The 22,508-nt window shown below is 49.8% G+C and overlaps 1 protein-coding gene across 2 annotated transcripts in view; it reads left to right on the top strand.

Moving 5' to 3' along the window:
- March10 (membrane associated ring-CH-type finger 10) overlaps positions 1-14,900 on the top strand; it is an 89,487-nt gene extending 74,587 nt beyond the window's left edge. For both annotated transcript variants that reach the window (XM_028780676.1, XM_028780675.1), the window contains 3 exons: positions 4,205-4,318; positions 11,273-11,315; positions 14,495-14,900. In XM_028780676.1, the coding sequence (XP_028636509.1) occupies positions 4,205-4,318; positions 11,273-11,315; positions 14,495-14,550 (213 nt within the window). In that variant the 3' untranslated portion in view covers positions 14,551-14,900. The remainder of the gene's footprint in view (positions 1-4,204; positions 4,319-11,272; positions 11,316-14,494) is intronic.
- Positions 14,901-22,508: the final 7,608 nt, after the last annotated feature.

Below are 22,508 nucleotides of genomic sequence, written 5' to 3'. Positions count from 1 at the left end.
CAATTGTGAAGCACATAATTTTGAAACTATAAAATCATTGTTAACCCAAAAGCCTCCTTTAGAGGGGACTTAAGTTGACTCTTGTGTCACTAGCCTGTATCCAGGCCTTTTTCTGCAAACACTCTGACAGCTGCATAGCAGGTCTGAGAGCAGGGTGAGTTACACAGTCTCTGTCTCCCACAAACAACAGCAACAACAAAGCCATGCAAAAATCAACCCCCCCAAAGTTTGACACCCCAGAAGACAGCTTGTAACCTTTAAGGTGCAAGTCTTTCTCCCTGTTCAAATGCTGGCGCCCAGGTGTAACTCCAGAAGCTCCATTGGCCTGGGATGGGGACAGGCGTCATTTGTTTTCTTTTTTTTTTTTTTTTTTTTGGTTTTTCGAGACAGGGTTTCTCTGTGTAGCCCTGGCTGTCCTGGAACTCACTCTGTAGAGCAGGCTGGCCTCGAACTCAGAAATCCACCTGCCTCTGCCTCCCAAGTGCTGGGATTAAAGGCGTGCGCCACCACTGCCCGGCCTTTTTTTTTTTTTTTTTTTTTTTTTTTTTTTTAAAGATTTATTTATTTTATTTATGAGAACACTGTAGCTGTCTTCAGACATACCAGAAGAGGGCATCAAATCTCATTACAGATGGTTGTGAGCCACCATGTGGTTGCTGGGAACTGAACCCAGGACCTCTGTAAGAGCAGTCAGTGCTCTTAATTCAACTGTGGGAAAATATCCATACTATAAAAGGTTAGCTTTCAAAGCTTTTATTGAGCACCTACTGTGTGTCCCACACAGTGCTGGGATATGCTAGAGTACCCAAGACCAACAGGATTGCCTTCTAAAGGATACAAGTGAGCAGTATTGCATGAGGGCGGGGCAGGGTGGGGCAGGGAGGGGAGGGGTGGGGTGGGGAGGGGTGGGGTGGGGTGGGTGGGGTGGGGAGGGGTGGGGCGGGAGGAGGGTATCCTAGAATGAGCTGTGGAAAAGCCGAGGTTTTATACTTGGTTCACCTGTGCATTTGTTTACTGAGTACACACTGTGCCCCAGGCACTGGGCCAGACCCCAGGAGTCCAGGTGCACAGACCTTAGGCACAGTGTTCCTGAAACCCCACTTTTAGTCCTAGCCTCCTGCAGGATGTATTTGGTTTGCAAAATATCAAGGCCACCTGTGTTAGCTCAATTTACATAACGCCTGCAGGAAACAAGCAGAACAGAGGTTACCTGTCCCCCTCCGTGAACTGGAGTCACCCTCAGCACTGCACAGTTAAAACTGTTTACCTAAAGTCACCCTGCCAATGGCCTTGGGTAGCCCACCTCACCCAGGAGCCACACCCGTCATCTCCCAGAGATTTACCCCTGCCGTGTTTGCTCTGGCACTGGAGGGTCTTGGTGGCCTCTAGCCATCACTTCTCTGAGGTTCAGGCCTGACCCTGCCTCATCTCAGCCAAGGACAGATGTCCTGAAATGTATGCTAGCACCTAATCACCTTTAGATCCTGGAACACACTCGAGGCTCCATAAAACACGGAGCCAGGCTGTCAGCTTCCGCCCTGTGTGATCTGGATGCTGACACTTCCCATCAGAGGCAATCTCTTGACCACAATGACTGTTAAAGGACGGGCAGGCTACATGGCTCCTCTAATAAAGGTGCTTGTCTCTCAAGCCCGGCCACCTCAGTTCCACCCCAGGAACCACGAAAAGGTGGAAGGAGCAAACTGACTCCACAGAGTTTTCCTCTGACCTCTACCTGCGTTCCATGACATGCACTCATGCTCACACACACACACACACACACATACACACATACACACATACACACACACACACACACACACACACACCCCATGCACACACGTGCATACACACATGTACAGTAATCAGTTAATTTTAAAGAAACCAGGAGATAGGAGGGGGGAAGGTAATGGATACTAGATAGAGAGGCTGTCAGAAGTCCTGTCCACAGTGCCCATGCCATCTCGTCCTAGTGGCCCCACCCCGTTCTGCAGGCTGGTGACATGAGAGGCAGAGTGACCCAGATCCAGTCCAGGGTGGCACCAGTGAATAACTCTCCAAAACGCAGTTCCCAGGAGCCCTGGGAACAATCTGCTCCAGTGGACGCATGCTAACACGCCTCTCTGACTGGTCAGCAGAGTCAGCAGCGCGTTATGCAGAGGATATTTATGGTTTGAGCGACAGGTTCCCGCCCACAGAACAGAGAAGAGGCCAATCTTCTAGAAGTGTCTTTTCATATTATCTGCAGAAAACATTAGTGGGTATTTTCCCTTCCGCATGCCTCTGGGCCTCACTGAGCCGTAAAAAGTGACTCTCCTGAATGCTTTGACAAACCCAACCAGTCCAAGCCATTTTGTAGCTGGTTGCTTTGTCATTTCATGCCACATAATCTGCTCCAAAAAACCTACATCTGACCCCAACAAAGAGAGAAAACCCTCTGGCAGAGAGAGGGGTAAGATTTGGCACACTAGGAAGGTTTCCTGGAGGAGGTGGCTTTAGAAGGTGGATATGGATAAAATGGAAAATGTCAATAAAAAAGCAAGATGCTTGTCTGGGGTAGATGTCAGAAGAGCACATGTGCGTGGGCACATACATGCACGTACACACACACACAATCAAAAGCTAAAAATAGGAGTCTAAGTCTTCTGAACAGTGAATTTCAGTCCTGAAAGACAGACAGTACAGAGGCCTTGCACAGTGACCTTGAGGCCACCTGCCACACCAAGAACCGGAGGTGGACAAATACACCAGGAAGGGCACATCGATCCCTGCTCAGCCTCTGAGTCTTTCCTGGCAGCCACTTGGTCCTAGGAGACTTGGATTCTGCTCTGGCTTCCTGAGCTGCCCTTGATCAACTAGGAACAGGGGGATGGCCCCAAAGCAGCTCTGCAGCTGCAGGAAGAAGATGAGCTGCCCGAGGAGGCTGCCCTGTCAAGTCTATGCTCTGCTAACCTGAGCATGGCCGACAGTTCTGACCCTTCCCAGGAATGCTGTAAAGGGTCCTGACCTCAGCAGAGGATTGTTGTCCTCTGTGGCTGAGTGGCTCCCTGAGCACAGACTGACCTATCCTGGACCACCACCACCCATGGGATTTGGTGGGAGGACATATGGGGATGATAGGGTGTCTCATTCCCCTCGTCACTTTGCAGAGGGGAATCCTTACTATTGCTCCTGGGAGACATGAGTGGGGAAGGGCCCTAGAGCACAACCAAGGCGGACGTCCAGCCTTCCAACTGCAGCTCCTGCTTCAATCGCCAGGAAGAAGAAGATACAACCCACTTGCCAACAAATGGCAGAAGCATTTGCAAGTACAAGATACGGAGTACATAACAGAGACAAGTATTTAATAGCCAGAGAATAAATGCCTAGGACAAATGAGGCTCCCACAGGAAGTGACGCTGCTGAAAACTATAACAGTTATAGACAATGCCAGGCCGAGAGACGACCGATATTCACAATATATGCATGAAAACAACAGACCAAAGAAAGGCCGAGACTGTTCCAGCTCCAGCCGAGACCCTAGTGAGGTACCCTCTCTAGGGAGGCAAACAGGACTAGACAAGCAGGCGGGAGGGGCCTTGGGTGAGGTGAGGTCATCACTAAGCCCATGAAGAACTATACAGAACTGAGGTCTGGAGCCTGTTCTCTAGGAAAAGGAAGGTCTAGGAAAAGGAAGTGCACCCATGTGGCAGGCAGGGTTGTAAAGCGTGGCTTCTGAGAGCTTTCCTGACCAAGATACCAGCAGTTACACACACACACACACACACACACACACACACACACCCTTCTGTCATTAACACCCTCCTGCCACCTACCATCAAAAAATGTCTCCCACCAAAGTCACACTCAACCAGCCTCTCAGATTGGCCTCTGCTGTAGCTGTTTGTGACCAGGGCTCATTCTCCGACATGGGGGAATCAGGTCCCAGCAGCAAGCCTTGAGGCCTTCAGCCCTGTGCCCACAGCACACGGTTCAGTGAAGTCTCTCAAAAGTCCGTGGGATAGGATTCAGCCTGGCAAGTGGGACTTTCGGAGCTTCCTCCCCTGGGTGGCAGAGAACTGCATGAGGGGCTGTGCTCTGCCACCCTGAGCCACCTCCTGCTCGTTCCCATGGTCGTCCCCCCACCCCTGCTTCCTCTATACTTGTTACCTTCCAGCCTGGGCTATTCTGGAGATGACTTCCGGACTCTTTCTCCCACGTGCAGGCACAGAGCGAGCTGATGAACTCAGGCTTGTACCTGGTGCTGCTGCTCCACCTGTACGAGCAGAGGTTCGCAGAACTCATGACTCTCAACTACAGGCGGGCTTCCAGAGAGAGGGTAAGTCCCGCTCCGGGAGGAGCGTGCCATCCAGCCTGGGACTGTCACTCAGATAGGTCTAAGACTTAGTAGCCAAAAAGCATACGTGCAGTGATCTCTGACTGAAGGCAGTTATAATCACAGGACTCCTCAGTGTCAAATGCAAATAGCCATTAAGTGGTCGTCAGTGGTCATGTAAGTGAGGGGAGACCTGCCCCCCAAATAGAGGTGTGCAAGGATGCCATTGTGAAGCGTATGCTCTGTGAGGGTGTGTGCAGAAGTACACAGAAGCTGTGCAGCTGTGGGGAAGCAGAGCATTACACACTGGAGAGCTTGTGAGTGGTCACACTCTGAGATATCAGCTCTGTCGATGTGCTTTAGACTGTAGGGTACTCTGTGTGTGTGTGTGTGTGTGTGTGTGTGTGTGTGTGTGTCCCCATCCCTGCAGGCAAGCCAGGAACTAAAGGTGTTTGTTGATAATGGCCCCTGTTCAGCAAGCGACCATGTATGCACTGGAATGGCTATCCTTCAACAAGAGGAGAGAGGGGCCAGAAAGAGTCACACAGGATGAAGGGAGAGGTGGACTTAAGCAAGTGGATGGACCTTTGAAGTCTCAGCACCTCAGCCCTTGGGAATATCTTATGTCATCAAATGTGCCTATGGCCACACGAGGCAAGAAGTCTGTGAGGAAAGGGAAGGAGCCCAGCCATGCCGGTGGCTGACCGCTCTCCTGGTGTTGGGACTCCCAGGATGCCCCACGAGGCTTTGCTCCTGATATCTGCTCTTGTTGGGCTATGGCAGGAGGATTAGCCAGTATGGCAGTGGTCAAGCCACTGGATCCCAGTCATCTACATCCCAGCCCTGAACCTCTCTTTCCTTTCGCTCTCTTCTTTATCCTCCTCTTCTCCTCCCCAAGTGGTCTGCCGACATTTTCCAACACCATCACCGCTTGTAGGCTAGAGCGCAGCCATGTTTGACCCTCTCTATACAGCCGCAGCTCCATGGACCATTGTGACCTGCATGGAACCATTCTATTAGCACTGGATTCAGGGCCCTTAATCCCCACACTGGGGAGGCAGAGGCAGATGGAACTCTGAGCTCAAGGCCAGCCTGGTCTACATAGTAATGCCTTACTTAAAAAAAAAAAAAACAGCAAAGTGGCACACTGGATGCAGCTCAGTGATAAAGTGCTGACTAGTATGCATGAAAACTATGGGTTCGATCCCCAGAACCACACAAGCCAGGATTGGTGACATAGTCCAGCATTTAGGAGACAGAGGCAGGAGGATCAGAAGTTCAAGGTCGTCCTCAGGTTACAAAGCAATTTCAAGGCTGACTTAGACTAGGAGACCCTGTCTCTATAAGAGAAAATGCCGAATTTAGCATTTTTCCATTGGTCACAGGAATTGTAGGCCCATTTCAACTTTTCCCTAGGTTAATCTTTTTCCTCAGACCCTGAGTGTTCAATTAAAAAAACAAAACAAAACAAAAACAAAAAACAGGCTGGGTTTCTGCCAACCTGTCTTTGGAGGGATCTCACCCTCTCTGTGACCCAGGCCTGCCCTTCCTTAACCTCCCATGGTTTTAATGGTGACATAAATTCTTCATAGAAATATTAAAAAAAAAAAAAAGGAAAAGTACCGGAAGCAGGAAATGGTCCTTTGTTAACATTTCTGTGACTTCATTTTCATAATCCCATATCTTTTAAAGAACTTTTTTACTACGCATTGAACTTCAAAGCATCTGGGTTGACGTGGGTCACAGACGGCCAGCAAACAGGAGCAACATCAACCAGTGAGGCTACAAGACAAACATGCACAGACAGACAGTACAGTCTCATGGATGAAAAATCAAAGCCCTACAGCATTGCAGCTCAGGAAACTTCTGGCAAATCGTTCTGGAAGAGGAATAAGCTGTGTCAGAGGCAAGCTGGGAACCAGAGCGGAAGGGACCAGTTTCTCACCACCAGCTCACATTTCACTCGGGAAGCCTTGAAACACATCTCACCCACTCCAAGCATGAAGCAGTAACTGGTTATAAATAGCCAGTGAAGAGGCTTCCACGGGGGCTGGAGAGACAGCTCAGCGCTTAAGAGTTGTGTGGCTCCTGCAGTAGACCCATATCAAGGGGATCACAACAGCCTAACTCGAGCGCTAGGAGACCCACACCCTCTTCTGGCCTTCCTAGTCACTACACTCTCATACACACACACACACACACACACACACTTCAATCTTTTAAAAAAGAAACATCCACACGAAAGCAGGATGTCAGTAGAGTGTCGAATCTACGAACTTCTGGATTTTGTGTCAGGATTCCCAGAACTGGAGTAGGTAGCCTTTGGCAAAGAAGATGGACTGAGTCAGAAGAGACACCTCACTCCTTCGCTGGCAGGACTGGAGAGTTCTCCACAGCAGGCTTCTTACTTGTGTCTCATGACAAGACCCTGTGATGCAGGCTCTCAAAGGTGGTGACTGTCACTTCCTCGATGCAGCATGCACTGTGCTGTACCAGGGACTGAGGCAGCAGATTGGTCACTTTCTTATAAGTGTGATAAAATACCTGGAAAAAGTAAAGACAGACAGACAGACCGACAGCAACTGAAAAAAGGATGTATTTTGGCACATAGTTTGAAGGGACATATATCCAACATAGCAGGAAGTGTGTGGTGGCAAGACTAGCTTGTCTATGGTGGCAGAATCATGAGAAAACCCACTCACATCTCAGCTGACTAGAAAGCATGGAGAGACGAATACTGGCTCTTTTAACATCTTGTTGTTGTTTGGTTTTTTGAGACAAGAGCTTTCTGTGTATCCCCAGCTGGCCTGGAACTCAATATGTAGACCAACCAGGCTAGCTTATGACCTCACAGATCTGTCTGCTTCCCCCTCTCTAAGTTCTGGGAGTAAAGGTTTGTGTCACTATGCCTGACTCCTTTTATTCTTTATTTAGTCCTGGACAACAGCCCATGGGATGGCTCCACTCCCAATCAAGGTGGGCCTTCCTTCCTCACAGACACACCAATGGTGAGCCTCATTAACACCCTAGGTGTCTCTTAATGCAATCAAGCCAACCATGGGAGCTAACTCTGATAGATGGGACCCAAAGAAAGTGACTGTGTGACCTGACGAGATACTCTGATGCTTCCCTTTCTTTGAGGATCTTAAGGTCAAGTTTAGAGACAAAATCCATATATATATATATATATATATATATATTGTTGGGGTCCAGGAGTCGCCTTACAAACCATAGGAACACCAGCGTCAATCAGACATGGATAGTTTGTGAAGCATAGGCCCCTGGACTGGTCCATCAGAGCCACGATCCAGGCTCAAGAGCTAAGATCCTACAGTGTTTTTAAGCCTAAAACCCACCAACATCTGTGCCAAGCTATTCCACCAATCAGGATTTAGTGACAGGGGGTTTCCTTAGGAGCATGTCTTTGTTGTACATTTATTCTGCTCCCATTGGTTGGGGTATCCAACTGTGGCAGGGGACTTGCCTTGTCTAACATTCATGCCTTAGCTTGTCTACCAGGATGGGACTTGTCTAACATTCATGTCTTAACTTGCCAACCAGGATGTCAGTTATCCACATACATATGTCTTTCTTCCAAGTAGGATGTCAGTTCCCAGGGAGGTCTTAGGAAGTTAAACTTTACTCAACCACTACTCAAAATGGAAGTCTTATTCCAAATAGTTTCTTATATTGGCGCGGGTGTCTCTCTTACGTTGGGGTCCATCCCAGGGGCAGCTTATAAAAGCAAATACCATAAAAGTTCATACAGAGGTACAGGAAGTGCTGCTGGGTGGTTGGTTCGGGTCTAAGCTTATTGTTGGTAACTATACAAAGCAGTTCTACTGACTTCTATGGTGATTGGTTTCCAAGGGCACAGAACATAACAGAACATGTAATCAACTTGGGCATGAGAAAGTTTCCCAGTAACAACAGAAACAACATAGAAGAAAGTTTCCTTATAATATTAGCAACTGAAAAAAATTGGCAGGCTGGCCAGGTAACAGTTACCTAGGCCTTAACATCTTACCTAGGCCTTAACATAAAAACAAAATAGTAATAATAATAATAACTGGAGAACCCACAAGTCCAGTGAGCACACAGAGACTGTGAAAGCAGTACCACGTCTTCCATAGCTGGACCTTGCTGGGTTTCCAGTGGTCCCAGCAACAGATCGTTTCCATGCTGTTTGAAGATAAAACCAGGCCTTCTAAACTTTGATTTAGACACAGAGTTACCCATATTTGACTGCAAACCAGGCACTAGGCACTTATATTCCAGGGACACTGGGTGCCAAAGAAAGCTATGGTGAGGTGTGTGGTTAGTCTTTATCAACTAGGGCATGGAACCATGGTTCTCCGGTGCCCAGAAAATGTCTGGTATGTAATAAATGATTAGTCGGGCTTCGAAGTCCAAGGAATTCCTGAATCAGAATCTATTTCTTTTTGGTAGCAAGTCTTGAGTTTCATTTTAGAGAAAGGACAGTACACATCTGTAGAGAGAATTCAAGGTACACACATTTATCCCATGAACCTACTGTGTTCTGGGTTCTAAATTATATCCTGAGAATACAGAAATAATGAAGACAAACACTGTCTATAAGGGGCTCAGCATCTACAGAGAGAGCACATGGGGCTGGAGAGATGGCACAGCCATTAACATGGAGTACTACTCTCGAGGAGGACTAAGTTTGGCTATCAGCATCCACTTTGGGTAGCTTACAGTCACCTGTCACTCCAGCCCCAGGAGATCTGACACCCTCTTCTGGCTTCCAAGGGCACCTGCATTCATGTGTGCACACGCGCGCGCAAACACACACACACACACACACACACACTTAAAAATAGAACAAATCATTAAATAAGTTAATTAATTGAGAACACTCATGTGTAACCAAGGGGTCCCAAACCTGTCTGTGTTGTGATAGAAGACTGAAGCGGATGAAGAGATGAAATGAGTTCTTGTCCCCCACTTCTGCACACGTCTCCAGGGCAGATCTCCAGCCAGGATCTGCTGCTGGGAAAGCCTGGCCTTTGACCCAGCAGGGTGTGCCCTTTGCCCTCAGTCCCTCCTGCTTTGGCAAATGCAAAGGAGATGATGCTTAAAAGCCTGAATCTCAAAGCTTGCAGCAGACGCACCCGGGTGGATAGGCTGGGAACCTATGCCCCATGCAGAAGACTCTGCATGGAGATGTGGAAACCTGCAGTGTCAGAGGATGTCAAGAGGCTGTGTGGCACGGGCTGGCAGGAAGTGAGTCTGAGGTGTAGGGAGGGTGCAGGACGGAAAGGCTGAGGGGCAGCTCTGGAGGCTACTGGACAGTTTCCAGCCTGGGCCTGACATCCTGGTATTTGAGTGATAAGTGCAGGAGACACCTGGAGGGTAGGCTAGAATAAACCAGCTGTGTGGCTGTCACAATGGCATAAAGAGATACAGTGGCCCAGCAGACAGCATGGGTGATAATATTCTCTTCTTCCCTCCCCTGCTTCCTGCTTAAGTGCTCGTGTACATGTGTGTACGTGTGTGTGCGTGTGTGCGTACACGTGCACAGAGGACAGGCTGAAGGGAGCACTGATGTTAACCTATGAAGGTGACCAGCAGAAGGCAGGTCCTTCCTCAGGAGCCTGTGGCAGGAGCATCTCCAGGGACCAGAGGACCCCGGCAGCCTTGATTCATGCGGCCTAGCTCACCCTGTAGTCTGATGGGCACAGTCTGGTCTGGGTGGTGAAGTGAGATGGATTTCCCTTTCATACTCACACAGGACACTCCATTATTTTGAGTCAGTTCTCCCAGAACCCCCATCATGGCCTTCCTTCTAGTCTGATTCTTGTCTCTGATCACTGGTGTCTTCAGGAGAGAGTGCCCTCCCTTTGTCCTCTGCCAGGGTAGTGCCAGAGGTCAGAGAGCACACTGGCTGGCCTCGCAGACAGACAGGGTGCTGCAGATCCATCAGCTAGACTATCCTCATTTACAGCTATTTCTACAACAGAAACTCTTGCCTCAAGGAGTCCAATCTATCCAAATGTGGAAAGCCCAGGTTTGACCCAGGGTTAGAAAAGGATCTCTGCTCACCAGATCAGGGATTTCTAGTGACATGGGAGGACTGGTCGGATGTCTATCTATGTGTATCTATGAGCACTTGCTACAGAATCTCAGGGCAGAGTGAGATGGCCTCGGCTGCCCAGAGCATAGGCATCAGAGGTTAGTACAGTCCTGATGTATAGTCCATAAGTAACCAGGACCTGCTCTTCTAGACAAAATCCCATCCTCCCCCTCCCTTGGGTACAGAAAAGAGTCTCTGGACAAGAGGTGCCTCCACCCAGGCCAGGGAGTTGACCAGTGACATTGTCCAGTGACATTGCCCAGTGACATTGTCCAGCATCCCTTGTTTTGTCTTCAGCCTGTCACAAAGTCCCTGTTCTTCCCAGGGAAATAGCACCAAGCCCTCTGCAACAGGGCCCACAGCCTTGCAGGCTGGCACAATGGGCTCCCACGGAGTACACAGCGTTTCTTATTGTGGCATAAAATGCCATAAAGTCAGAACAAAGAGAGCCCAGGGCCTGGATGGGGCGGCAGCTTCCTGCCGAGCTGAGAATACAAGCGATTGTTTAAAAGCCAGTGGTGAGGCAAGTGGCCAATTAGCACAGCCTCCCTCCCCGCAGCCTGTAAATTGTGCCGGGACCATCAGAAAGGGATTCTGCTACTCAGATCAATTGCTGAAAGGAAGCTAGTCTGTTCACACTCCCAAATATAGAAGCCCCAAAACAGCAAAGGTGACCTGAGTTATCGCTGCACTGTCTTTGGGACAAGCTGATCTCCATCGGAGCAGAAAAGCAGCCCTGATCCTGAGCACCTTGGCCAGTCACAGGGAGTTCTAGGACATTCTGAGGCCAGGGAGTTATACATCTGTTGACAGTTGCCTTGTAAAAACAATTCATGTTCTCATTGTCTTCTCTCTCATAGTTGTCAAGAAATTACCCACAACCCAGACCGGAAGAAAATGAAAGTAGGTTTGGGGTCCATCCTGTCCTGCCTCCTCTAAGGGTGTCTGCTAGGCTGCTGCTCCTTTTTCTGTTCCTGTGTTGAACCTAATACCCTGGAAGGAAGTTATGACCACCACCCAGAGGCAAAAACAGCCCCACAAAGCTTGGGAAACGTTAGGCTTAGCTGAAAATCAGTCAAGACGGCTGATGAGGAGCAGATAAGATTTTCTAATTCATCCTGAAAGCCAGGGAAAGGGTCAGCTAGGCGGAAGAGAGCGCTTTCCTTGTTAGGTCCTCTGGCATCCAGCCCTTGATGGAGAATTGGTTTGGTTGTTTTGTTTTGTTTTTTTGTTTTTCCTGCCAGAATCCTGCCTGGGATTTTCCTTCCCGGATCCTAAAAGCAGACTGGTTAGCCATTACCAAAGAGAACGTTCCTTTGACAAGCAAGTGTTTTGATTGGGTTTTGATGCCTTTAAGCACATCAAGTGGGTCTGTTGGATTCAGAGGCTGAACAAAGCCAACAGGTCTCCAGCCTCCTTCAAAAGGGTTTCTTATTCCATAGAAATTCCCCTGGAGACAATGAGCCTAATTAAGGCTGAGGGCTCCCAGGCAAGCCTTAAGGAAGACTAGCCACAGAGAGAATTCATGTAGTAGGGTATCGGAGGGATGTGACAACTGGGTCTCTCTGGGTTCTTCAAGGAGACAATTTACAACAACCTGCCCTGCCCTGCCCTGCCCTGCCCTGCAAGCTTTAGGAGAGTGATTCCCACGCTGGCATCAACAATCTCGAGAACTTATCCTAAACACAGATCCCTGGGCCCTCCCACAGACTCCACTCCAGCGGTGGGGTGGGGCTCTGGAATGTGTCTTTCATGCACAGTCCACAGACAGGGTTGATGCAGCCCATTGCAGGGATGCTTTGTGGACCCCTCCCCTACCCCCCCACCAATAAATACCTGACCAGAAGAGACACTGCACCAGTCCAGAGCTCCCCAGGGTGGGGCCAAGACTGCAACCCTAGGGAAGACAGTTTGCTATTCAGGGCACGCAGTCCTAGAGAGCCAGGCTCGCGGTACTCAGAGATAGGGAAGGGCCTTCTTTACACAAAAGGAGCTCCTGGAGCCCCAATCCCTACGTGATATGGGGTCCAGGCCAACTGAGCGAGATCTCAGGGATGCCGCGCAGTCGCTCCTAGACCCCGATCTTGCCGCCTGGGTGCAGCCGGGAAAGCCGCGGTAAGGTGTCTAAAAGACCATTGTGTCGCTGCCTGCACGCACCACCTCCCAGGGACCGCACCTCGGCCGGGCGTCGGCGCAAGGGTTCTCAGCGTGGCTTCGGCGAGAGCCTCCTGATCCTATAGGGACATGACAGGCGGCAGGGCTTGGTCCCCAACTAGGAGACCTTCAGAGGGTCCTGTCGCCTCGGCCCCGCCCCGCCTTCGAGATGCCTGCAGCGCTACCCGGTTCGGAACCTGCGGCACCGGGCGCGTCCGAGAGCGTTCGGCTGGGCAGGGGCGCCCCCTAGTGCCCAGTGCGACTGCTGTATCCTGCAGCCTGCGGGGGCTCTCCCAGACCCAGGGTCGGAGCACAGGTCCAAGCCTTAGCTTCTAAACCTGCGACACAGGAGCCTGCTCTCCCTGGGTGAGTGTAATAGCATCCCCAGGGGATTCTTAGAAAGGAATATCGGTTGACAGCTTGGTGGCCTAAGCAGACTGCGGTAAGTTCCAGCCCAGGCTGCATTGTATAGTGAAGTCCAGAGCATTTGTCTCCTCCTCTTCCCCCTCCTCCTCGTTGCCTTCTCTCCGTTGCTCCAATGCAGATGGTTCCCCTGACTGTCTGCCACCACTCATTTGCTATCTCAGTTGGGAGCTGGCACAGCTCCAGAATTGACTATTCACAGGCAGTAGGGCAGCAGGTTCTCTCCTGGAAATACAGGCTAGGTTCCTTCTACCTGCCCCCAGCCTACACTTCCCAGATACTGGTAGGGAGGGGAGAGTCAATCCAGGTTGTACGGAGCCCAAGACAAGAAGGACTAACACACTGTCCTCGATGGTTGACCACTGGCAGCCCTTACCCTGTCTTTGTGCCAAAGCCACTATCAAGACAAAAGTCAGGCATTAGAAGTAGAGCCAGGGGAGGCCATCCCTCCCCCCGGGCCATATTCTCCCTCTTTGGTCCCTACAGCCTGGCATGACTCACCTGGTTGGCAGCATTTGGTTAATATGGCCTGCCAACACCGAGTCACAGCTGTGACCTGCCATCCCAGTTCAGTCCAGGTAAACACATCAGGGCACAGAGGGTGGCACAAAGGGTGCCAGCTGTCTTGTGGCCCTGTGGTGCCCAAGTCAGCCATCTTACTGGGCACCGTTCCCTGAACAAAAGACCCCCATCAGTAACATTGAGGAGAGGCCATCTCAGGCAGATCCTTAGATGTGTGAGCCAACCTTGGGCAGGGCTCCCGACACAGCTTCTCTGACAGCTGCTTCCCAGCTGGCACAGATAGCCATCACTGGAGCCAAGGCTAAGGCCGGGAAGAGGGCTCATGACCTGCTGCTATGCACACAGGTGATGAGTGAACCCAGCCGAGCAGGAGGGCCAACGCCAGGATGCTCCCAGCCTTCAGGGAAAGTGCTCTGTGGAAAAGGGAGCCAAGAAAATTGGGGTGGCTGGGGCGTCCTTAAGTCCAGAGACAGAGCTGAGGGGGGTCTGGGTGTGACCAACCAGGTGTCATTTGCTCTAGCTCCCCACACTTCTGCTGTGATAGAGCATTTCTACGTAGTCTGGGAGTGTTTCCTCAAACCAAGACAAAAGCATTGAGAACAAGAGTTTCTCCAAGAATAAGGAGAACCCCTCTCCTTTCCTATCTGTTGTGCTTGGACCCTTCTGCCACTCCCAGTGCCGCCCTACCCTGCTCTTTGTCACCACCATGCAGTAGAGTTAACTTGGGAGCATCATTCTGAGAGAAGACAAGGGCTATACCAACTATTCAGCCTGCAGAGTTTATCTGAAATAGAGTCCTAGAGCAGCCTCAGTCCAGCTGCCCCAGCCCAGCTTGAGCCCTAGTACAGGCAGTCCCCAACCCCAGATTAAAGTGTCTGTTCCCCCACACCGTTCCAGGCCAGAGTGGAAGAAAGAGTGGCAGTGGTGCCATGCCCTGTCTGCTGTGCCCTGCAGCCTTGCTGAGAGGTGGTCTTGCTTTCTAGGTTCCGAGTCGGGAGATGGTAATGAAAGCAGCGTTTACCCAGGCCGGGTCATCTAGCAAGGGAGCTGGTCGTGGAGTGCGGCAGAGACCTCTCCACCCAGAAGCCCTTTCTGTGTCCCCCTGTGCCTCCCTTCTTCCCTCCTCTTTAGTGAAACTGAAGCCAATGTGTTCGCAGTTACCATTTTCACCCGTGCCACTCCTCTGGGGGTCTGGCTTGGGCATCCGTGGGCAGCCACAGGGACCGTCCCAGCCAGCACAGGCGAAACAGCTGAGTCCCCAGTGTGCTGCTCTGCTGCTGCCCCTCAGCCCAGCAGCCTGGGCTCCCAGTGCTGAGCCCTCTGTTTAGGCCTCAGCCCACCCTGAGTGGAGTGGAGCCATGCATTCAGTAAACTGACTTTATTCTCCCATGTGTCTTGTGTTTATTTCCTCCCAGGCTGACAGTCCTGAGTCCCACCTCACCAGCCTCGTTTCTGCTTGCTGCCCACCACCAGAGTCTGACACATCTCAGGCTCCTATGGGCTGGGGCAAGAGGGTCCCACTCAGGATCAGCTGTAGGTGTGGACTCAGTCATCAAAGACCCACAAGACCTAGGGTGATTAAAAAGATCAGAGCTGAGTTGTGGGGAAAGTGTGTATGTGGCAGGGGCATGAAGGAAAAGCAAAGCTCTCTGGCCAAGCCTGATGGTACACTCCTGCAATCTCAGCACTGGAGCAGGGGGATTATAAAGTGGAGGCCAGCCTCATCTGTATAGAAGAACCTAGTCTCAAAAATCTAGAGAGAGAAACAGAGATAAAAGTAGGCTTTCAAAAAAAAAAAAAAAAAAAACTATGGTGAGAAGCAGAGGGTACCGTGCAAAGCTGTGCACTGAGTTGAAGCTACATCCTAAAGACTTCATAGTCTATGATTCACTTGTATGCGGTTTCTAGAGAAGGCGAAGCTACAGCGCAGAAGGCAGATCTGTGGTCTCTGGGAAACGAAAAGGAAACAGAAACTGGAGGTGAGGAAGGAGTCAGAGTGGTTATGTGTCCACAGACTGGACAAATGTGTTCAGATGTATTGAATTGCATGTTTGCAGTGCGGGAGTGCGACAACCTGATTGTGATCCTTGTGCTCCCCTAAATGTCCTCAATAATAGGGGACGGGACAGGAAAAGGAGGAAAAAGAAAAAAGTAAAATGAAGAGAGACACTTGCCTTACATGCATGAACCACGGGTGTGTCTCCAGCACCACATGGGTGGTTTGTGGTTAAGCCTGTGTGTGATCCCAGCATTCAGGAGGTAGGGGCAGGAGGATCAGAAGGGAATCGGCGAGGACAGTCCAAGTACAAAGGGGTGTGTGTGGAAGAGAGAGAGAGAGGGGAAGAGAAAGAGAGAGAGAGAGAGCGCGCGCACCACAATGAACCCATGATTTATTGGTTTTTAATTATTTAGATTTATTTTAATCGTATATTAAGAAGGGACTCTTACCTGCTGAGTATGGCAAACGTGGCTCTGGCAGGCCTTGCCCTTCTCCCCCATTCTCTCTGCTTTGCTAAAAACCATTAGATTACATCCTAAAGCTAGCCAGCAAGGTCTATTCCCTTATTTGGCCACTTCCTCCTCCTGAGGCTGACCACCAAGGTCCAGCTATCAAAGTATTTAATACCAGCAATTAAAAGCCCCCTCTGGCTCACCTAATTAACATTCCAAATTAAAATTAAACACCTCATCCTAACACAGGGTTTCTCCTTTAACCTTTATAAACCACCATTTTCCTATGGGCCGTGTCTGTCTCCTCTCTATCCAGAGACAGTCCTTTGTCCCCAGGGAACAAATACCCCTCCCCCTTCTCCCTTGTTCCCTCCCCCTTCTCAGCAACGACCTCCTCTGTCTCTTGTCCTTGTCTCTTATTCCCTGCCCTCTGTCCCCTGGGGCAAATAAATCTCCTTCGTGCTGAGACTTGGGTCTTGGAGGTCCTGAGCTGATAACTTTTCCTTACAGTGTGTATGAGTGTTTTGCCTGCATGCATCTAAATGCATCTTGTGTGTGCCCGGTGCCTGCTGAGGTCAGAACAAGGAATTATAGACAGTCTCAAGCCTCCATGAGGACCCTCAAACCCTGGTCCTCTGCAAAAGTAACAAGGGTTCTTAACTGCGAAGCCAACCTCCTAGTGCTAAATAAATAATACTCAGAAAAAGTATTTATTTGAATGATGGGTTCATTATGGTGTTATAATATAAAAACAAAATTCAGATTGAACAAACAAGACTCTTCCTGCCTTCAAGACCCATGCTCCTAGAACAGCCCTTGCTTCCCAACCTGACTCTCTCCTGGGGGCCCTGGAGAAGGCACTGGGGCCTGGAGATGAATCATGGGATCAATAAAGTTTTTAGGAAGACAAGTCTGGCCTCCCTAAAATCTTGACCCATTCTTCTGGCATGTCCTATTTAAAAACAGGATCTAACTCCTGGAAATAAGGAGATCCGACCAAGCCGCCAAGACCCAAGATCAGAGATAAAGATGAAAAATGTCTTTGCTCGTTAGGAGATCCTAGACAAGCTACTGAAGTCAACAGTCATGCTTGAAAATAAAATGTATAGGGGCTTGAGTGATAGCCCAGTGGTTAAAGACACTAGCTGCTTGGCTCAGAAGACTCGATGCTCTCTGCTGGCCTCTGCAGGTACCAGGCACGCACGTGGTACACAGACATAGAAACAGACAGGCTACCCATCACATTTAATAGACACATGCTTTTAAAACTGTAGAACTAAGTTGTATAAACTGAGTATGGGGTAAGACTTGGGATGTAGAGGCAGGAGGATGAGAGGTTCAAGGTGAGGACCAGCAAGATAGCTCAGTGACTAAAGGGCTTGTCACACAAATCTGACAACCTGAGTTCTATCCCTGGTACCTACCTATGCTCCTACCTATGCTGGTTAGTTTACGTCCATGACACACACACTAGACTCAGCTGGGAAGAAGGAGCCTCAGCTGAGGAGTCTCTATCTGTTCGGCCTGTGTATATGTCTGTGCAGTATTTTCTTCATTAATAATGAATGAAAGTCTCAGCTTGCCATCCCTTGGTAGGTAGGTCTGGTGGTTTCTTTTTCTTTCTTTCTTTCTTTCTTTCTTTCTTTCTTTCTTTCTTTCTCTCTCTCTCTCTCTCTCTCTCTCTCTCTCTCTCTCTCTCTCTCTCTCTTTCTTTCTTTCTTTCTTTCTTTCTTTCTTTCTTTCTTTCTTTTTCCAAGACAGAGTTTCTCTGTGTAGCCCTGGCTATCCTGAAACTCACTCTTTAGACCAGGCTGGCCTCGAACTCAAAAATCCGCCTGCCTCTGCCTCCCAAGTGCTGGGATTAAAGGCATGCACCACCACTGCTGGGCAGGTCTGGTAGTTTCTTAACGCAGGCTGAGGAAGCTATGGGGAACAAGGCAGTAAGCAGAATTTTTCCATGGTCTCTGCTTCAGCTCCTGCCTCCTACCTTGAGTTCCTGACTTCCCTTAGTGATGGACTGTGACCTGAAAGTGTAACTGGGAACAAACTCTTTCCTCCCCTGTGGCCTTGGTTTTATCATAGGAACAGAAACCTAACTACTACACACCCTAAGGGTGGAAGTTGAGAACTGGACTCTACAAAGTTGCCCTCTGATCTCCACATGCATGTGGTACACGGATTGCCCAACTCCCACAATAATGAGGGAAAAAAATTAATTCAAGGCCACCTTCTACTATGTAACAAATTTGGAGCCAGCCTCGGCTACATGAGAACATCTCAAACAAAAATAAAGTCCTTTAGCACTGTAGATCTTTCTCGGTGAGTATAGTACTTGCCCAAGGTCCTGGGTTGGAATCCCCAGCACTGCGAATGGTGCATTTAATGATCCAGCACAAGCCCACAGTCCTGGCTGCTTCGGAACCGAAGGCAGGATTCATTACGCCCTGGAGGTAACATTTGCTTTGTTCTGGGCTGAGGATGAACCCCAGGGTCTCCCACATGCCCAGCTGCATCTCTGCACTCCCAGCCTCGAGCACAGGAAGTCTAGGCTAGATAACACTGCAAGATCTTGTCTCCAAATGAAAGTAAAGTTTTACCAAGAGCTGACTAGAGGCCAAAGTGGCTGTATCAACATCCTGCCAGCTCCAGTCTGCAGTAAGATGTGTTCAGACAGCTCTACCCAGACCGGCAGGTCTCAACCTGTGGGTTTCGACCCCTTCGGGGATCACATACCTGATATCCTGCATGTTAGATATTTACATTCTGATTCATACAACAACAAAATAATCTTATGGTTGGGGTCACCACAATATGGGGACCTATATTAAAGGGTCTCAGCATTAGGGAGGTTGAGAAGCACTGTTCTGTCAAAGGTTTTCACCAGAAAATCATCGTGGGGCTAGAAGATGGCTCTGTGGGTAAAGCTCCTTGTGAAAGCATGAAGACTTGAGTGTGGGTCCCTGGCACCCACACAGGAAGCTGGGCCTGTCCACACATGTCTACACTCTCAGCACAGACTTTGCTCAGCCAGCCCAGGTTCAGCAAGAGACCCACTCTAAAAAGACAAGGTAGAGAGTGATGGAGGGACACAATGTAGACTTCTGGATTTTACACACATGCACGTGGCACACGCGATGGCACACACTAATACACATATTACACATCAAAAAAAATTTGTTTTGGTTTTTCAAGACAGGATTTCTCTATATAGTATCCCTGGATTTCCTGGAGCTAGCTCTGTAGACCAGGCTGGCCTTGAACTCACAGGCCTCTGCCTCCTGAGTGCTAGAATTAAAGGGCGTGCACCACTACTGTCCAGCCAAGGAAACCTTTTTTTTTTTTTTATGAAAACTGTGTTCTTTTCTATATAAAATGGCTTCAAAGAGTTACCCAGACAACCAGGATTGTTTCCACTGAAGTCAACCATGAGAGAGACAGTGAGAATTCATGTCTACCTCTGGCCTCAGCAGCCCACAGGCATGTGTTTGACTTCTTGGTGCCCAAAGGGTCATGTTTCCTCTGATCAAAAGGCAGGGGTTGGCTTTCCTCTGTGACACACTACAGCCTCCATGATGGAGTGTCTTTGGGTTTTGGTTTGTTTTTCATTTGTGGATAGAGGTTGCAAGGGGGATGGGGAGATGAGTAGAATTGGGATGCAGGATGTAAAACTCGCAAAGGAAAAGTTCAAAAAAAAGCAGGCTGGAAAAGGCTATTGTTCCCTCTATGGGTCAGCAGATTCGTCAGATTTTACTAGAGTGTGACTGAGGAACCCTGGGTAGGTCCCAGAGTCTTCCCAAGCTTTTTCACTGTTGGGAATTGAACCCAGGACCTTACACATGCTAGGCAAACACTACTACCACCGAGCCACAAACACAGCCCAAACCTATAGCCAGCTTCACAACTGTCATACTACATCAGCTAAATCTCCACCAGTATGAGAGCCCACAGGGGGTAGCATGGGGCCCAGAGGCACCTGACAGAGGTTCCCATAGAGAGAAAGTCACGTAAAGGTGAAGTGAGCCTGTGGGCCCCACTTATGAAGCACTTCCTGTGAACTTACCTGGAGATAAATGAGCCCTTGACTCTTATCTGTAACCCTCACAATCAGCCTGTGTTATTAACCCTGTGTTGTCTGGGCGGAAGCTTACCCTCAGGGGCTCAAGTTGCATTCTAAAGTCTATTAAGACTATCTGTTAAGTCTATCGAACGAAGCTGTGCACCCAGCGCTTACGTTCTGTGACAGGGAGAAAAGGTAGCATCCTCTACCGGCTCCAGTCAGGGACTTCAGGGCTCTCAGAGCCAAAGGGTGCAGCAAAAGGCCTTCAAAAGGAGGGCTGGAGAGATGGCTCAGTGGTTAAGAGCACTGGCTGCCCTTCCAGAGGTCCTGAGTTCAATTCCCAGCAACCACATGGTGGCTCACAACCACCTGTAACTCCAGTTCTAGGGGATCCAATTCCCATTTCTGGCCTCCACAGACACTAAGCATGTATGTGGTACACAAACATATCTGCAGGCATGACACCCATACTCGTGGCATTAAAAACAACAAAAAGCAATGGAAGAGAGACGGGAACAGAGCTTTTGATGGCTTGTGGAGCTGGGGCGGGGAACTGAGATGGTAGAAGGCCGTCAGACAGGGAGGGCGGGATGTGCAAGCAGTTATTTAAACATACATGAGGGAATGGGGACTGTATGGGTTTATATAATGCATTTTATACAGGGGACTTGGACTTGGACATCCTTGGATATAGATAACAGCAGCAGATCCTGGAACGAATGGATTGGAAAAGCAAGAGGACTGTGTTTAATAACATTTTGTTGTCCTTATCGTGGAGGGCACCATGCACCTTCTCCATATTCCAAGGGAGGAAGGGCAGTGCAAATCTGCAGAAGCTAACAGGGAAGCAAAGTGTCAGAAGGCCAGGTGACACCCCCACCTGGCACAGCTGGCCACCCTACAGTAACAGAGGGCCAGGTGTGTCCCCCATTGCACAGCTGGATACCTGCAGTGCCAGAAGACCAGGTGTGTCACATACATGCACGCATGCGCGCGCGCACACACAGACACTCTACAGTAAGAGGGCCAGGTGGTGTCCACACACACACACAATGGAACACCTCATAGTAACAGAGGGCCAGCTGTCTCCCCTACAGACAGCTAGACACCCCTGAAGCCTGTGAGGTAAGACAATATGGATGGAACTAGAAAAGTATCACTGCCTGGGATCCCCAGAAAAGCCACTAGCCAACTGATGAATCAGTATATGGTTCCTCTGAATACCTAGCCTCGAACCTTGGTCCCACAAAGGGCCTGGCAGTTGTTCAGTCCTCTGTCTAATGTCTGTAACTGCTTGCTTTTCAGACAAGGAAGAGTTAAAAACAGCCCCTCCCCTTCAGTGCAATGGAGCTGATTCCGGCAGCCAAAGACTGAAGTCACCCTTTTCCTGGAGCCTCTTGGCAGCACCCTCCTAAGGAAAGTCAGGCCTGCAGGAAGGTCTGGGCACTTTCTTCTCATGCTGGGCCCCTCATGACCTCTCTTCAATCCCTCAGTGTCCTCTTCTGAATTCCCTGAATGTCTTCTTCCTGTCCTCCCTCACAATGCTGGTTCTTTACCTCAGGTCTGCCAGAGACTCCTGCCCCACTGGTCCAGGCAGCTTGGCCAGGTTTGGGCAGCTCTGTTCCAGGATAGCCATGTGGTGAGGCTGGCTGGCTCCTTGCCCCTGTGGCCTCAGAAAGCTGCCCACTGGGCCAGGCCAACTCTGCCAGGGCACCTGGGAGGAGGCCATCTCTGACTTGATAGGAGATTGGGAGAATGCTGTTCTCTGGAGAGCCGCCCTGTCCTTCCATTCATTCATGGATTCATTGAGCTGTCACTGAATATGCAGGTGCCCGAAGCTAGGCCAGTTCAGGCCTGCAAGTGAAGGCTGGGCTCTGTGCCTGGTAGACAGTGCCCTTCGCCCAGGCCTGGGACAGGTCTCAGGCCATCTGCCACTCAGCAGGCTAAGCAAAGAACCTGGCACGTAGAAGAGATGCTTCGTGGTTACTGAACTGAGCCCCACCAGAAGATAGAAGTCTTTGTCACATGTTCTAAAACTAGAACTGGCTGGGAGCCAGAGAGCAGGTGGCCAGGTCCAGAGCCTTCTTCCTGACCCTTCAGAGAACTACAGGAACATTCCCTGACTCCTCACCGGGCGGATAGAGCCATCTGCAGGAAGGCTTAGAACATGGTCTCTTGGGAGCCACCAGGCCTAAGGCTGTAGGACAAGTGTAGCCTCTGGCAAGACTCCAGTCACCAGAGAAAGAAGAGAAAAATTAACACATCAAGGTTTGTGGAGTGGGTTCATGCTTGCCCTGTAAGGATGTGGGACTAAGTTTGGCTTCCCAAAACTCACATAAAACCCAGGAGCAGCAGCCTATGCTTGTAACTCCTGGGGGTGCAGATAGGTGGGTTTCTGGGGCTGCTGGGGTCGGTAAGCTTGTTTACCCAGTCAGCTATTGGCATTCTCTCTCTCTCTCTCTCTCTCTCTCTCTCTCTCTCTCTCTCTC

The sequence above is a fragment of the Grammomys surdaster genome, unplaced genomic scaffold (genome assembly GCF_004785775.1).
Source record: "Grammomys surdaster isolate TR1022 unplaced genomic scaffold, NIH_TR_1.0 371, whole genome shotgun sequence".
NCBI lineage: Eukaryota > Metazoa > Chordata > Mammalia > Rodentia > Muridae > Grammomys > Grammomys surdaster.
This window is presented reverse-complemented; position numbering and strand designations above follow the sequence as displayed.